The sequence below is a fragment of the Mytilus trossulus genome, chromosome 10 (assembly GCF_036588685.1).
Source record: "Mytilus trossulus isolate FHL-02 chromosome 10, PNRI_Mtr1.1.1.hap1, whole genome shotgun sequence".
Classification (NCBI taxonomy): domain Eukaryota; kingdom Metazoa; phylum Mollusca; class Bivalvia; order Mytilida; family Mytilidae; genus Mytilus; species Mytilus trossulus.
Window position 1 is genome coordinate 6,667,996 of NC_086382.1, and position 16,273 is coordinate 6,684,268.

Sequence of the window (16,273 nt, forward strand, 5' to 3'; positions counted from 1 at the left end):
TTTTTTCTACGGTCGGGTTGTTGTCTCTTTGACACATTCCCCATTTCCATTCTCAATTTTTTGTGGTGACCCAGCCAACCAACCAAGATTGCCGCCATGACTAAAAATAGAACATAGGGGTAAAATATAGATTTTGGCTTATAACTCTGAAACCAAAGCATTTAGAGCAAATCTGACAGAGGTAAAATGTTTATCAGGTCAATATCTATCTGCCCTGACATTTTCAGATGAAATATACAACTAATTGTTGGGTTGTTGCCCTCAAATTGGTATTTTTTAAATTAATTTTGCCGTTTTTGGGATATTATCTTGAATACTGTTATAGATAGAGATAAACTGTAAATAACAATAATGTTCAACAAAGTAAGATCTACAAATAAGTCAACATGACCAAAATGGTTAGTTGTCCCCTTAAGGAGTTATTGCCCTTTAGTGTCAATTTTTAACAATTTTCACTAATTTGTAAAAAAAAAAAAGAAGATGTGGTATTATTGCAAATGAGACAACTATCCACAAATGACCAAAATGACACAGACATTAACAACGATAGGTCACCGTACGGCCTTCAACATGTTTTTGTAAATTTTTACAAAATATTTTCTTCTGGTACTTAAGGGCCAAGTTTATTATAGATAGAGAAAATTGTTAGTAGCAAGAATGTTCACTACAAACACATCACCATCACCAAAATACTCCATCTGTGCCCTTTGTTTAATATGCTCATATATAGAGGTGAGCGACACAGGCTCTTAAGAGCCACTAGTTTAGTTAGAGTTATTTTTTTTTATACTTAAATGTCATATCAAAGGAAACCGGAAAATTGTCAAATGTGACTCAAACTTTATGTATAATAAACCCAACATATACACTTCTCTCATAACAAGTATTTGTTATCCTTTGTTCAAAAGTTCCTGTTTCATAAGAAATCACCACAAACTGGAACACCAAATACAATGTATCTGTTTTAAAAATATTGCAGTAGTTCTCTATAAAATTTTAATTGTTATGGAATATTGTTATCAAAGATACCAGGATTATAATTTAGTACGCCAGACGCGCGTTTCATACCAATTTAGGATGAATAGAAAATAAGTAAACATAGCCTAAAATGACGTGTTTAAGAATAAATGATACTCAAAGTGTGCATGTAAAACTTAATAACTGATCTGAGAATACCTTTGGAGTCTTTTTTAAAAGAACACACTGACCTTCAGAACTCAAGTACTTTTAAAAATAACCCCTCGTTTTCGGGAAATCTTAAATTAGTATACAATGGAGTGCATTGATCCTTAATTTTTAATGCAAACTCATAAACAAGTACATTTTGGCACAGAATAATCATAATTTATTTCTTTTTCACCAAAAGTTTCATTCATTTCTAGAGGGAGTTGATTGGTGGTCGGACACCTTTTGGACATTTATAATCACGGGGCGATTTAGAACTAGACCTTGTATGAATAGTTGGCTCAGGTAAAAGTCTGCAAGTTGTCAACCCAACCTGCCCCGTCTTAATTATCTGCAATTTTTTCAAACACCATGCCTTCTTTTGGCATTATCTTTTTTCCCAAAGGTCATCCCTTTTTCTTTTTTCTACATCCCATATTGTCAAGGTCATCTACTACCTATAGTCAGTCTCTTTATGTATTGTACTAAAGTACTGTTTTTCATGAGGCGTTGCAGGCTATGTATCTTTTCATTAAACAAAATAATTAATTTACAAATGTATTTTATTTATTAATTTGAGTTTTCGTATGCAGGTTTAGAGCAAACAATAAAAACGTTATTCACAAGGTCATCAAATAATCACTCACTTATCCAATCAATATCGCATGAATTGATCTGCTAACTTCACGACATAAAGTTTTCCATTTTCATCATCATCATCATCATCATCATCAGAGCTACTTCCGATTAGCAGGAATCCCTCCTTGTCGATGCATATAGCAACCGATTTTTCTATATCAAACTGGTTAAGAAACTGTAACGCAAGAAGGATTCCTTTGGAATCCAAAACATGTAAAGCATTGTTAAAAACATCTAAGAGTATGATGTAATCTGTTGGTGTAACATCCAACGAAGTCGGTCCGATTTTTTCTAAGCTAGGCGGTCCCCTGTATGAAAAAAGCAAACGCCCAGATCTGTCTATCGCTAGTAGCTTTCCTTTCCAATCTTCATTCTCTATATCAGCAACGTACATAACGTTTTTCGAATCGGTGCTGATACGAGCAGGACTCCTAAAGAGCTTTCTACCCTTAGTATCATTTTCCAAAGTAATTTTTCGTCGATAGTCACTACCAAAAATTACAATTTGACGCACGGAAAAATCATGCACTGGGAAAGTCGGTCCTTGTTCTCGTAAACCACATATTAATTCGTTATCTTTGTTTATATGTATAGCAGTTAATCGCATCGGTTTGGGGTCCAACACTGTTGTGATTTCACCCGACGAAATAATGCGAACGGGACTCTCTTCTTCTGAATGTATATTAGTAAAAAGTATTTCGTCGTTCCTGTTCAATGCAAAGTCATACATTGGTAGATCATGAGTTTCTAGTACCCTAACTGATGCTTTCAGTAGTTTCACTTTAATAAAATTGCATTTCGTTGGTTCACTGTTGTCGAGAATGTAAACTATATCATCATTTGAGCACGACAAGCAAGAAACAAATGGCACGGTAATATTATAAGTGTTGAAAACAGAAGAAACTACCTCAGACGCAACTTCGATGGAATCAAGCGGATCCTTTGAAATATCAGAAATCGAAACTACTTCATGGTTTTGAGAAGATTTCAATTTTCCATGAACTTTCTCTTTGCAGGAACTACACATAAAAACATCGCACTCTTCACATTTCCATTTAGTCCCTAATCCGTTGCAAAAGTGACAAGAAACTGGTACTTGTGCCTTTGCAATACTGACTGATTTAGCCGATTTAGCCATCGCAAAAATGGTGGGTTGACATATATTTTTACTTCCTTGCTGGAATGGTTGACATTCAACTTTTTGGGTCACTGAACTTACATTACGTTACAAGTTAAATATAGATCTGCTTATGAACATTTCATTTTTACTTTGTTTTAAAAAAAATAACTAGTGGCGGATTAAGAAATGTTCATAAGTGGGGGGCTGTCACAGAATAGAAGTTCCTTTATGATACAAGTTGCTAAAGGAAAAAGTATTCTGGAATATTATTTCCACTTGAATAACTATTACAGTATATGTTCCTAACGGAATAAATGATATAGAATTATGTCTTCCAACAGGAACAAATATTATGACATTGTTTATAACAAAGTTTCTGGTGGAACATCTGTTAGGCGGAACAAATATACGTTGACAGGCCCACTGGCTACCTAAGAGGGGCCCGTTTCCGTCACGATTCAGTGATTCTCTATATAATCAACCAATTTTCTTCTTAAAAAGGGAACCCAGGCACCCTGCCCCCCCCCCTAAATCCGTCTCTGGGTCAACACATTTGTTGTTTATTTTTAATATTAATTGCATGCACTTTGCTATTTGAGGCGCTTTAATTTATTTAATCGACAAACGAAATTTTGTTTTGTACTGTTAAAAGACAGACTAGAGGTTAACCCAACTGTTTACTTCAATAATATACATTATCGTGTTTTTTTTGTGGAGAGAGACACAGAATAGGTATGGATGATCGTGCCGTAATAAATTTTACCAAATCAAGATTCTTCTAATAAAGTTTTTATCATTTATCTTTGAGAGACGACAAACCAACAGATAAACTTGGTTTTAAGATCTTTATTTTCTCTTAAAATGTATTTGAAGGTTGTTTCGGGGGCAGTTTGTAGTTTGAAACAATAGTAGACTTTTTTCTCCTTTAAGAATTGCTATACGTCTATACTACTAAAAATTAGTTCTCATGTTAATATGTATGCAGTTACTTGCATGTAGTACCAACTGTTTTTAACCGAAATCACCTGATTTGGTAATGCTTAAGTTAGTTTTTAAGCCAAATATAGTGCAACCCTTAAGGAACCCCTTTTTGTGGTGTTGTATCTTAAGCGTCTTTAAAAGCTATGCATAGTAATGATTTTTTTGATTTCATGGATAAATTTAGGCAACAGTAGTATAACGCTGTTCAGTAGTCATAAATCAATTGAGCGAAAACAGATCCATGTCACAAATGAAAATCGAAGGAAACACATGAATCATTAGAGAAAAAAACAAATACACAACATAAACCCTGAACTGCTACAAAAATAATTTCCAAAATAAATGTTTAATGACAACTGCCATATTCATAAAACATGGTGGGTTGAACCTGGTTGTATGGCTAGCAAAAACTTCCCACACATATGGCAATGCTAAAGCTATCGCTAGAATGTACGTGACAGAAGTACAATACAAATAAACGAAAGAACACTCAAGGCAGAGAAATACATACATAAAAAATATATTTATTTAGTTTATTACAATATATAAACCACAGAATAATAAAGAACATAGTTCCAATATCTCCCGCGTTGCACTTATTTAATATTTCCAAAGGGCATACATCTTTTTAAAAATGTCAATCGTCCACCATATTAGAACTTGCATGAGATATTGCTAATATTAATCTATATAATAAGTTTATAAGTTTTATAAAAAATCTCGTAAAAAATTGTATCTGCGAAAGTGCTTAAGTGGCAATTTCCCATACATTTATATTTCCAAGGGCCTTAACTCTTTTAAAAAAATGTCGATCATCCATCATTGAACTTGTCTGAGATAGAGCTGATATTAACCTATAGTGTTAGTTTTATAAAAAAAAAAACTGGCAAGAATTGTACCCATGAGAGGACTTACAAGATCGGACGGACAGAGGGAGGGATACACAGACAGACGCCCGGACGGACAGATGGACGGACGCCCTGTATTTCCATGTCACCCACAACGCGTTACGCGTGGGACAACAAGGGATACCTTCCACACACAGTACACCAGTACACCAACTATATATATACATATATGAAATTGCACAAAAGATGTTGATATATATATTATTTTGTTTAATTAAAATTCCCCTAGATTGAAATACAAAATATGTCTTTTACTATTAAATTTAATAAAGTGACTTAATTAATACACTGATCCTTGTTAATGGTGCACATAGGATGATTCCCACTTGCCGCCCCTTTTTTTTCTACCCTCGTCACCTGGTTCCAGCCTCACTCTCAAATTCCCTCCAACCTAACTCCTACTATTACCAGGATTCCATTCCAGAAACGAGTCCACCCAGAGCTATATTTGGGGGAAAGGGAGTTTCGGGGGTTACCCACTTTAATTTTTGGACAATCAATGCATTTGAATGGGACAAATGGTAGGACCCCTTCCAATCAATGGAACGATTATCTCATAATGTACTATGATACAGACTGGTGTAATCCATGGCTAAATATAAAAAAGAAGATGTTGTATGATTGTCAATGAGACAACTGTCCACAAAATACAAAAATGACACAGACATTAACAACTATAGGTCACCGTACGTCCTTCATCAATGAGCAAAGCCAATACCGTATAGACACCCAATTTCAGGATAAATATAAATACACTGATGGACACCTTAATCGTTTATCAAATTGAGGTTCATACGAATATACTGCTACATGTTACGGAACATTTTGAAAAGGAGTAGGTCCGGTAAGGGCCGGTTTTGGCTTCAAATTTCAAGTCCATCTGACGAAAGATTTTGGACACTTTTTATAAACTTAAATGTCTATTTCAATTGATTCAATTATTTTTTGTGAAAGATTTTATCTGATTCACTCATTAAAAACGCTCCAATTCTAGCTTGAATATGAAAAATCAATCTAATCTGCTAAACACTTTCACTTTTCATATGGTTTTATGAATGTGGCCGCATCCGTGTTCATCCTCGACCTGTATATATTTTACGTATTATCATAAAACACAACTTACATTTCAATATCAAGGATGAACACGAATGCGGCCACTTTCATTTAAGACGGAAACCTTCTTTAATTTAACTAAAATGCTGAAATTGTGAAGATTTCAGTAATTTAGCATGACTTAATGATGCAAGTACCCGATATATGTGCATTGTAATGCCAAAAAAACAGCCCATACTTCTGTAGAAGAGGCATTATACTTTCCAAAAAATAACTGAAAGTTTTTATTTAAACAATTTTGTAACATTGCTATATTTTGGGGCCAAAAAGGGGTCTTACTGAACCTACTCCTTTGACCTAGATGGTCAAATGAATATTTCTTTTTTTCTATATTGTTGTTAATCATATCTTATCGAAATTACTGTCAACAGCGCTGTGCATCTCTGATTATCATTCAGATTTTTGTAAATATCATATAATACTACAGTCAAAATCCTCTCAGTTGGTGGAATGTGTCATACGTTAGACATGATACCATCATATATTACTTTTATTTAATAATGCCTTAAAGGAATCTATTCCACACGATGTTTACAAACTATTTTTGGAGTAATCCGCGATGTTTTTGAGGAAATAACTACGGACTGATCATTCTTAAGAACTTTCCAACGTGACAAGCTGTCTCGTGCACTTTGTTTATTAGGTACAAAGAGTGATCCGCGCATATTCGGCATTTGTAAAAACGGAAATTACTATTAACCAACATACCAAACTTAGCGGGAAATTCAAAACGCAAAGTCCTATCTCAAATGTTAATGTTTAAAAAAAGGAAACACACCAAACGAAACGAAAACTACCGTCATATTCCTGACTTGGTGCAAACATTTCCATATGTAGATCATGTTGGATTAAACCTGATTTTATAGCTAGTTATAACTCTAAATAGTATGTCAGTTGCAAAGAATTATATCATATTGACAACAATCTGTGAGCAATACAAACAGATGTTCGCATAGCAGGATATCTTTAATCTGTCGACACATCCTGTTTCTCTCTTTTTTATACCTTTGAGTTGATGTGATTCCTTCATGTTATGTTTGTTAGCTTGATTTGCACCTTCTAAATATATTCTTAAGATTTGAACGTCGATAAACCATTGCTGCATACTTTAAATGAGATACAAGTTTCTACGTGTAGCTTTTATCTTTCTACTGTCCATTTTTCTTCTGTTTTATTGTGTTTTGTTTTCTCTTCAGATTTCTTATGCACTTCCTTTATAAATACAGTTGTTTTACATTTGTCTGAATTCCCATTTCTTTAAATCCCCATTTCCAGGTCTTCCAATACCTTGACAACCTTATATATTGATTTGTATTGAAATATTGTTTGACATTCAGCTTTACACGACATGTGTATGTTGTATCACGTACACAAGAACAAATTCACAAAATTTTGATTAAGTTCGACTATTCAAATAGTCTTATCTCGAGCATCACTGAAAAGATATTGATTCCCGACTGCTCATCTTGTGCAGTAAAATGAGTGTCGTTTGTGTTATTTAAAACAATCCATATCAATGCAATGATTTGCAAAAATTAAAAAATAAACTACTGAACTCCGAGGAAAATTCAAAACGGAAAGTTCCTCATATAATGGCAAAATAAAAAGCCCAAACACATCACACGAATGGACAACAACTGTCATATTTCTGACTTGGTAAACACATCTTTTTATGTATAAAATTGTGAATTATACCTGGTTTTAAAGCTAGCTAAACCTCTCATAGGTATGACAGTCGTATAAAATTCCTTATATATTGACATCGACGTGTGAACAAAACAAACAGACATAATAGGTAAAAATGTTATCAAAATTAATGAATTAAAGTCTATGTATCACATGAAACGATCTGCAATCTTCACGACATAAATTTTTCCAGTTTGGCCATCCATACCTCTACAGCCTATTAATAAATGTCCTACATTGTCAATACACAATGCACTTGCTATTCCTATATTTAACTTGACAAGAGACTGTAAAGCCAGGAGAATTCCATTTGGATTCAATACATGTAAAGAATTGTTAAGATTGTCCAGCAGTATGATGTTGTCTATCGGTGTTATAGCGAATGAATGCGGACAGAATACACCTAAACTAGGCGGTCCACTGTATGCAAATTTCAAGCGCTCAGTTCTATTTACCGCAAGTAGCCTTCCCGTAAAGTCCAATGTGTCCAAATCAGCAACATACAATACGTTTTCTGAATCAGTTCTGATGAAAGAAGGATAAGAAAACAATTTTCTCCCTTTGGTGTCCGTCTCCAAATTAATTGGGCCTCGATAGTCACTACCAAATATTGCAATTCGCCGCACGGACAAATCACTTACTGGAAATGCTGGTCCTTGTTGTCGTAAACCAATCACCAATTCGTTATAAATATTTACATGCAGAGCAGTAATTTGCATGTGGTTAGGATCCATGACAGTTCGAATTTTATCCGAATATGAAATCATACGAAGAGGACTTTCTTTGTCAGAAGATTTATTAGTATAAATAACTTCGTCATTCATGTTCAATGTAAAGTTCAACATTGGAAGAGGAAAAGTTTTTAATACCTAAAATGATGCATTCAGTATCTTACCTTTAGTAAATACGCATTCCGTTAGTTTAACGTTGTAGAGAATGTAAACAATATCATCACTTGAACATGCTAAGTAAGAAACTGTCGGTACGGAAGTAGTATACGAATTGAGAACCGAAGTAATTATCTCAAATGGCACTTCGTAAAAATCCGCAAGAGTATCATGTTTATCGTGAATAGTAGCTACTTCATGGCCTTGAGAACATTTCAATTTTCCCATGAACTTTTTCTTTGCAGGCCCTACACATAAACACATCGAATTCCTCACATTTCCATATAGCCCCTGGTCCGTTACAAATATGACAGGAAACGGGTACTTGTGCGTTTCTCAAAGTGGCGACGTTGTAAGATTTTTCCATTGGCAATTAGGTGGTAATCTCAGGTTTGATAATTTGAAACTTTATGTAACTCTTTTTGAATCATCACGTCCTTGTAAAACTGGCAAAATGTCTTGAACAAAACATCAGTATTTAGTTTAGGCAAAAATCTCAGAAATTACAAACCAGGAAGATATATCGTCCATAATGAAACTGTACATAAAATTGAGAATGAAAATGGGGAATGTGTCAAAGAGACAACAACCCGACCAAATAAAAAAAAAACAGCAGGAGGTCACCAACAGGTCTTCAATGTAGCGAGAAATTCCCGAACTATCATTCGATACAAGTGGGAGGTTAAGCTTAGCTATAAAACTAGGGTTTACCCACATCTTTATCGGGAAATGCCTTATGGCAAGTGTTATTCAATTGTTCATTTGAATGATAGCGTTTGATTTTGTCAGTTTCTATGAATTTCACTCTTACATTTGCGATATTTTTATTAGACCTATTTTTACTTTATCACTCTATATGAAACATTACAAAAATACATGTATGAGGAAATTTACAAAATTTCATCACAAAATTTAATTTGTATTTGTCGTTAAAATTAAATTTTTATCTTTAAATGTTAGAACAAAGGAAACCGGAAAATTTTTCAAATGTGAATCGAATGTAAATGAAGATTTTATATATAATATTACCCAACATATAAATTCACTTCTCTCAAATAAAAGTACTTGTGATAATTACGTCAAAAGCTTCCTTTTAAAAAGAAATCACCCCATACTGTAAAACCAAATAAAATGAATATGTTTAAAAAATTTTGCAACAGTTATCAATTTGATCTAATTCGTTATAGTATTATAATTAAATTTGAGATGTAACACGTCTTCTGATTGACTGAAAGTGTGTTTCGTTAATCAGCTCATAAACATCATTTCGTCATATGAACGTGACGTCATCAACGTTGGATTTTTAAGGTGTTATTTCACATGACAATAGTCGTAAGAAGACGTATCAACTGCCCTTCACGGCGTTACTCAGACTCTGAGTTGACCAGTGTTTGTTCCTACACCTTGATGTCGCGTGCTTAAAGCAGGAAATACTATTCTTCGAGTCTTTTGATTGACCGGAAGGATCGAACCCATGACCTACGACTCCCTACTATTAGACATCCGAAGGGGTATTTACCTTCGACAAAAAAAGTTAAGAAAGCCAAAAAACATACAAAATTTATAACAGCTCTAATTTCAGGGCGATTTAGAACTTGGCATTGCATGAACACCTGTCTATTGTAAAAGTTTGCATATTGTCTTTCAGATTTCTTTGGGTTATTTGTACCGCTGTGTTGCTGTCCTGGTGATGTAAATCATACATGTCATTTGATACATTAACACAGGACATTCTGATTGAACAATTACAGAAAACATTACTCCTTCAAAATGAATAAAAGAAGGATCTTGTAGTAAAATAACCATTTATTTTATCATGTATATCAAGTAACAGATCACAGCAATTACCAACACCCGACTCCTCCGAGAAAAATATACGTCCAAACAAAGCTAAACAACCAAGGGGAGGCCATGTACAAGTAAAACGAATAACAAAAATATAAGCTCACCTAAAATTGAAACAGTGCAACAAGAATTTGTGTGTTGAATAGACTCTGTGTTGGCCGTTATCTTGTCTTGCTGTAAATTTTTCTGGACCAAGTTATTGGACTAGGTGAGCTCAAAACTTGTACAGTCCAGTAACCAACATTATATCCACTTACTCGAGAAACAAGAGACGGCACATGATTAGGAACGCTGTTGTTTTTATGTTATTATTGCGTTGTATCAATGTTTGTCTTATGCCTTGACTCATTTGATTGTAATTGCAATGAATAATAACATTATAACTGTGCTGAGAGTATTTGGCAAAATATAAATAAACTTAACTGCAAAATCATCTTTTTTTAAAATTTACTTTAAGGAAATACAAAGCAATCTAAGGACATTAGGCTACATTACTAAAAAACAATTGTCCTAACTTTGATGTTTAGGCTCTGTTTATGACAGTTCTACAGGGATAGAGTTTTCGTTATTTTGTACCATTCTCATCTCTTTTCTTCTGTCACCTATCGTTTTTCATCAAATTTCTTATTTACTACCCCTCCTTTGGCCGACCTTTCGTTTCCTTTTCTCCTCGATTGCCTACTTTCCTATTCTAAATCCCTATTTTTCAAGGTCTTCTACTACCCTAACTGATATCTTTCGCCCCTCTTTGGGGACGTATCCATAAATCAAATGGAAGGAAATAACTCATGAAAAACTTTGGAAGCATGAGTAGTTTGAATAATTTCAAATCATATTTAGGTATGGTTTGGACAAAAAAGAACTTTAAGAAAGCACTATTGGTGACAATTGCATTAACTGCGGGTCTTTAGAAGGAAAAGCACTTTTCCAGTAGATAAAATGAGCTATTAATATGAATCAAATTGAAAGATAGGGGGTTCGGTAAATTGCAAATAAAAGATTCTTCTAATAAAGTTTATTAATTATCCTTGGAAGACATAGGACCAACTGATAAACTTTAACCTAAGAACTTTATTGTGTCAAAACAATAATCTAAAAATGTTATTTTGGGGCATTTTGCAAGTTGAAACAAAACCACATCTTCTTATATCTGTGTACTATAGTTCTCCTCTGAGAATTGCTTATTGATAACGAAAACAGTTATCATGATTGTATGACATTGAAGATTAAAAGTGTAGTGTATTTAAATTAATTTATAATCAAAATATTTTTCAGCAAAGGGCATTGAAAATGTACCTTTTCAACATAAACAATTTAAAAAAAAACTTATTTTTTTGAAATGTGGATTCTTTCTTGGTTGCAAAAATATATGTACACTTCTGATATTGTTAACAGACATTTGATGGAGAATAAATTTTAAAAAAGTGGTTTGTTCTTATTAAGAATTTTATAATTATATTAACTGTTTCAAGTCAATCACTGATAAAAGAATTATAAGTAAACTAAATAAAGGCAACGGTAGCATACCGCTGTTCAAAAGTCATCAATCGATTATGTCTCTATATATTAAACAACTAATTTATAAATGTGGGTATTCAATTATGAGGTCAAATATTTGTGTATTGAGAGTGTTTTGAGATGTATATTTAAGGGGCTGTATTATTATGTAAGACTTGGGTTAATCAGTAATGTGGCCAATATGATTGGCATTTAAAAAGGTGGAGCTTTGTTATTAAGGCCCCACCTTGTCTCTGATTGTTTGGTGATCATGACAGTTGTCAATCACACAAGTATTGTACCATTACACAATAACCTAATCAAACTGATAAAAAAAGCATGCACATCAACACATCTATAACACATATATACTCAAATGAACTGGTCCAAAAATATACCCAAATTTTTCACAGTTTATATGTGTATATGTGCACGGACATGGGAATTATAAGGAACTATAATTCTGTATGTATACATTTTGTATATTTAGTAGCTAACCTGTGTTCAGTTTATACTTGTTATTAAGGAGGCCGGTGCCTTAAGAAAGTTAGAACAAGTTCCAATCTTTCCAAAAATTGATTGACAAAGTTATAAAATATCATTCTCTAGTGATATTATTATAACATGAAATGTTCTGCAATCTTAACGACATGAATTTTCCCGTTTTCAGTATTGTTTCCGGCACATCCGATTAACAAAAATCCCTCATAGTCTATGCATATTGTTATAGCATTTTCTATATCTAACTCATCAAGAAACTGTAACGCAAGGAGAGTTCCTTTTGTATTTAAAACATGTAAAGCATTGTTAATTGAATCCATCAGTATAATGTTGTCTTTTGGCGTAATAGAAACTGCTTTCGGTCTGACTTCTTCTAAACTAGGCGGTCCCTTGTACGAAAATTTCACACATCCAGTTCTGTCTACCGCCAGTAGCTTTCCAATCCAGTCACTATTCTCTGAATCAACTATATACATAACGTTTTTCGAATCTGTGCGTATACAACTAGGATAGGAAAACAGTTTTCTTCCCTTAATATCACTTTCCAAAGTAACTTTGCGTCGGTAGCAATGTCAAATATTGCAATTTGACGGACGGAAAAATCATGTATTGGAAAAGGTTGCCCTGCCTCTCGTAAACCACATATCAATTCGTTATCTTTGTTTACATGTAATGCTAGTAAACGCATTGGTTTGGGGTCCAACACGATATTGATTCCACCCGACTCATAGCTTGAAAAATAGCACGGTGACCCATACTTTTTATTATATTTTTGAAAAAAGCATATTAAAATCTTTATTTTGGCAAATTATAAGAAAATTCTGTCTCAAAAAACATTTACTTATGATCTACCTTAATGAATTTATATTCCGTTGATTTGTGTTTATTGAGAATGTAAACTATATAATCATTCGAGCATAACAAACGAGAAACCACTGGCACGGAAGTAGTATACGAATTGAAAATAGCTGTTTCTACCTCAGATTCCACCTCGTCGGAAGCAGGCGTATCCAATGAAATATCATAAATCGAAACTAATTCATGGCTTCCAGAAGATTTCAGTTTTCCGTGAATTTTGTCTTTGCATGGACTACACATAAAAACCTCACACTCTTCACATTTCCATTTGGCCCCTAGTCCGCCGCAAACGTGACAAGAAACTTGTACTTGGGCCTCTCCGATACTGACTGATTTGGACGATTTAGCCATTGTAAATATGATGGATATGTAGCAAGGTTTGTTATCTTCTCACTTCCTTGTTCCAATGATCAATATAGGGATATAAATCACTGAATGTATACCACTTTAAAATGTACATATCTTTCTGTACCAAGTCAAGAATTTTGTTTCATGAGTTTGGGCTTTTGATTTTGCCACTTGATTAGGGACTTTTAGTTTTCGATTTTCCTCGCAGTTCAGTATTTTTGAGATTTTACTTTTTTCTTAGTTTTCTTTGAATTATATTTTTGGTTTTGATATCCATTGATTCTGAAGACTTTGTATTGATTATGAAATTTTGTAATTACTTTGCTAACGTCTTCTCTGGTCGTTTAGTACATCCGTTCTAAATATGTAGGACCACCTTTAATAAACGGAGTAGGATATAAGTTATCGTTCTATTTCATAATGGGTTTGTTTTGTTTACGAATAATATTTACAGAGGGTTGGCTGTCCTAAATCAATTGTCTTGCGTCTAGGCAATACGTTAAAAATTGTATTTTTGTCAACGGGCAATGAAAAACATAACCTACGACTACGGAGTTCTAGCAGGTTTAGTTTGTGTTAGAGTTACACCACTACAATCACAGACTATAGTACTAATAGTGTATCTGCTGTTGTATTGTGCTAAGTTGAACAATAGAACAAACAGAAATGTTATGAAGATTTTGTTAATGCAAGGATGACATGCGTATAGGCGACAAAGCATTACAGCTTATGAGAAAGTTCTCGAGTGTTTCTGTCTCTTTATTGCAGAGCTGGCATGTTAGGTCCACTTGGTTCTGGTTTAAAACTGCTCTCGTGCTCTGTAGTTGTTAGGTTCCAGTAATAAGTTTACGTTACACCTATAGATTTGAAACATTTCTAGTTGATGTGGTTACATCCCTAAGGCTTTAATGTGAATGTTACTTTCTATAGGACTTGTTCTTGCTAGGATGTATTTTGCTTGATCAGGCGTTGTACTTGGTATTGATAGTACTTGGTTCAAGTTCTTTCAATAGAATGTTTCTTTGTAGAATGCTACTTTATAGAATGTTTCTATTGCATGCAGTTCGTTTCTGTTTCGAAGTAGGATTTCTAAACCATTTAACAGAATTGGAAATGCATATACTTGTAGAAGTAGAAGACAATTAGGTTTAATCCAGATTTGCCATAGAGCCCTGTTCTCATCAGACTATAGCGTGTGCGCATAGCCTTTCAGATGTTTGATTGTATGTAAACGGATATTTTTTTATTTCTGTTCTTGCTATGGGTTATGTCCAAATGTACACGTTTCGGGTTGTGGTAATGTATTATTCACCAATATAAATTGTTGCCAATATTTATCTTTATTATTCATTTCGTTGGCTGGCACTTACAATTTTCTTGTTAATTGTATTTTCAGCTGTTTCTAGTAGGAAGTATTTAGAGATCTTCTGGTGTATTTGGTAATAGGAGAAAACATTGCCTGCACATGTTGCTGCGGCATAGAGGATGGTTTCTATATGTACACCTATACCAGATTCTTACTAAATTATAATCCTGGTACCTTTGATAACTTTTTTTTCTTCTACCTGACTCAACAAAGACTTGACATACACGATGTATAAGTCTATGCTGACAATACTGCTTTGTCGAACTCCCTATTGGATAGAAAAAAATGGTTTTTAAACTCCCATTTGAATGAGGTCATTGCTCCCTGGCGCAGTAGGTATGACAGTATCCATAGCTTTCAATTGACACCTTCCAGAAAGAGTTTTCTATTTATTATTTAAGCTTGAAAATCCACTTCATCGAAGGCGGCATTTCATTCGAGAACCAAACATGCAGTTTTATTTTCATGTCCACAGCTTTAATGTTGACTCATACAGGATCAGTGAGCAGAAAAGTGGAGAAACTTTATTTTTGATCGGTTTTGCTGAATACCAAGTACTCTCAGCCGTTTTCAGAGTAGGCATTTGAAATATTCTTATATTATAGGAAGGACGGTGGTACCTCAATAGTTCTTTGTTACATGTTTCATGCCTTTCCTTTTCTGGACTGGTTAGAGATTTACCAATTTTAAGAAATCTGTGATGTTGTCAACCTCACAGAAGCTGTTTTATAATTTCTGTTATAAAATCAAGCAGTGCTGCCCCTCCCCCTAAATTTAAGATGTGCAGCTGTATGTCCAAATGCGTCTGGTGACTTATTTCCTTTTAGTACTAGTATTCATTCAATATTCTTACTTCCTCTGTACTTAAAATTAATTATTGATCATCGTTTTGCTTAGATCAAAATCTGTATCAGTATAATGTGTAGCTTCACTGTCAGTTCGAGTTGCCAGGCTTTCAAAATAATCTTTCCAGTCATTGATGATTTTCTCTGGTATGGAAAATTTGTTATCTCCAACTATAAGCTCCTCAAGTTGTATCCGGGGTTTCTTTCTCTGAGCATTTACTAGTTTGTAAAGGGTTTTATACACTTAGGATTTGTCATTTTTGGTTTTTTTCCAAGTTCTCATTTCTATGTCTTGCAATCTCATCTCCAACACTCCTTAGTTCTTTATTGTAGCCTTTTTATCGTCTTTTAATTGAACGTCTTGAGGTCGTCTGCCATCCTCTTTCCAACCAAATAGGAAATTTTTGTATTTCCTAGAGCTAGCTAAATTTCATCTTTCCAAATGTGACAATGTGCTGGTTTACACCTTGGTGCAACTACCAGTCCGGCCTCTACAAGTATGCTAATAGTTTTTG

At 34.0% G+C, this 16,273-nt stretch overlaps 2 protein-coding genes across 2 annotated transcripts; both read right to left on the minus strand.

Annotated features, from left to right (window-relative positions):
- Window positions 1-1,819: 1,819 nt before the first annotated feature.
- Window positions 1,820-2,941, minus strand: LOC134686678 (uncharacterized). The gene has a single exon (XM_063546353.1). The coding sequence runs from the start codon at window positions 2,939-2,941 to the stop codon at window positions 1,820-1,822; it is 1,122 nt and encodes a 373-aa protein (XP_063402423.1).
- A 4,819-nt stretch (window positions 2,942-7,760) lies between these two features.
- LOC134686679 (uncharacterized) lies at window positions 7,761-8,435 on the minus strand. The gene has a single exon (XM_063546354.1). It carries the CDS (start codon window positions 8,433-8,435, stop codon window positions 7,761-7,763), a length of 675 nt encoding a protein of 224 aa, XP_063402424.1.
- Window positions 8,436-16,273: the final 7,838 nt, after the last annotated feature.

Coding starts and splice junctions, on each gene's coding strand:
- LOC134686679 (XM_063546354.1), bottom strand. CDS start 8,435: ATGAATGACGAAGTTATTTATACTAATAAATCTTCTGACAAAGAAAGT.
- LOC134686678 (XM_063546353.1), bottom strand. CDS start 2,941: ATGGCTAAATCGGCTAAATCAGTCAGTATTGCAAAGGCACAAGTACCA.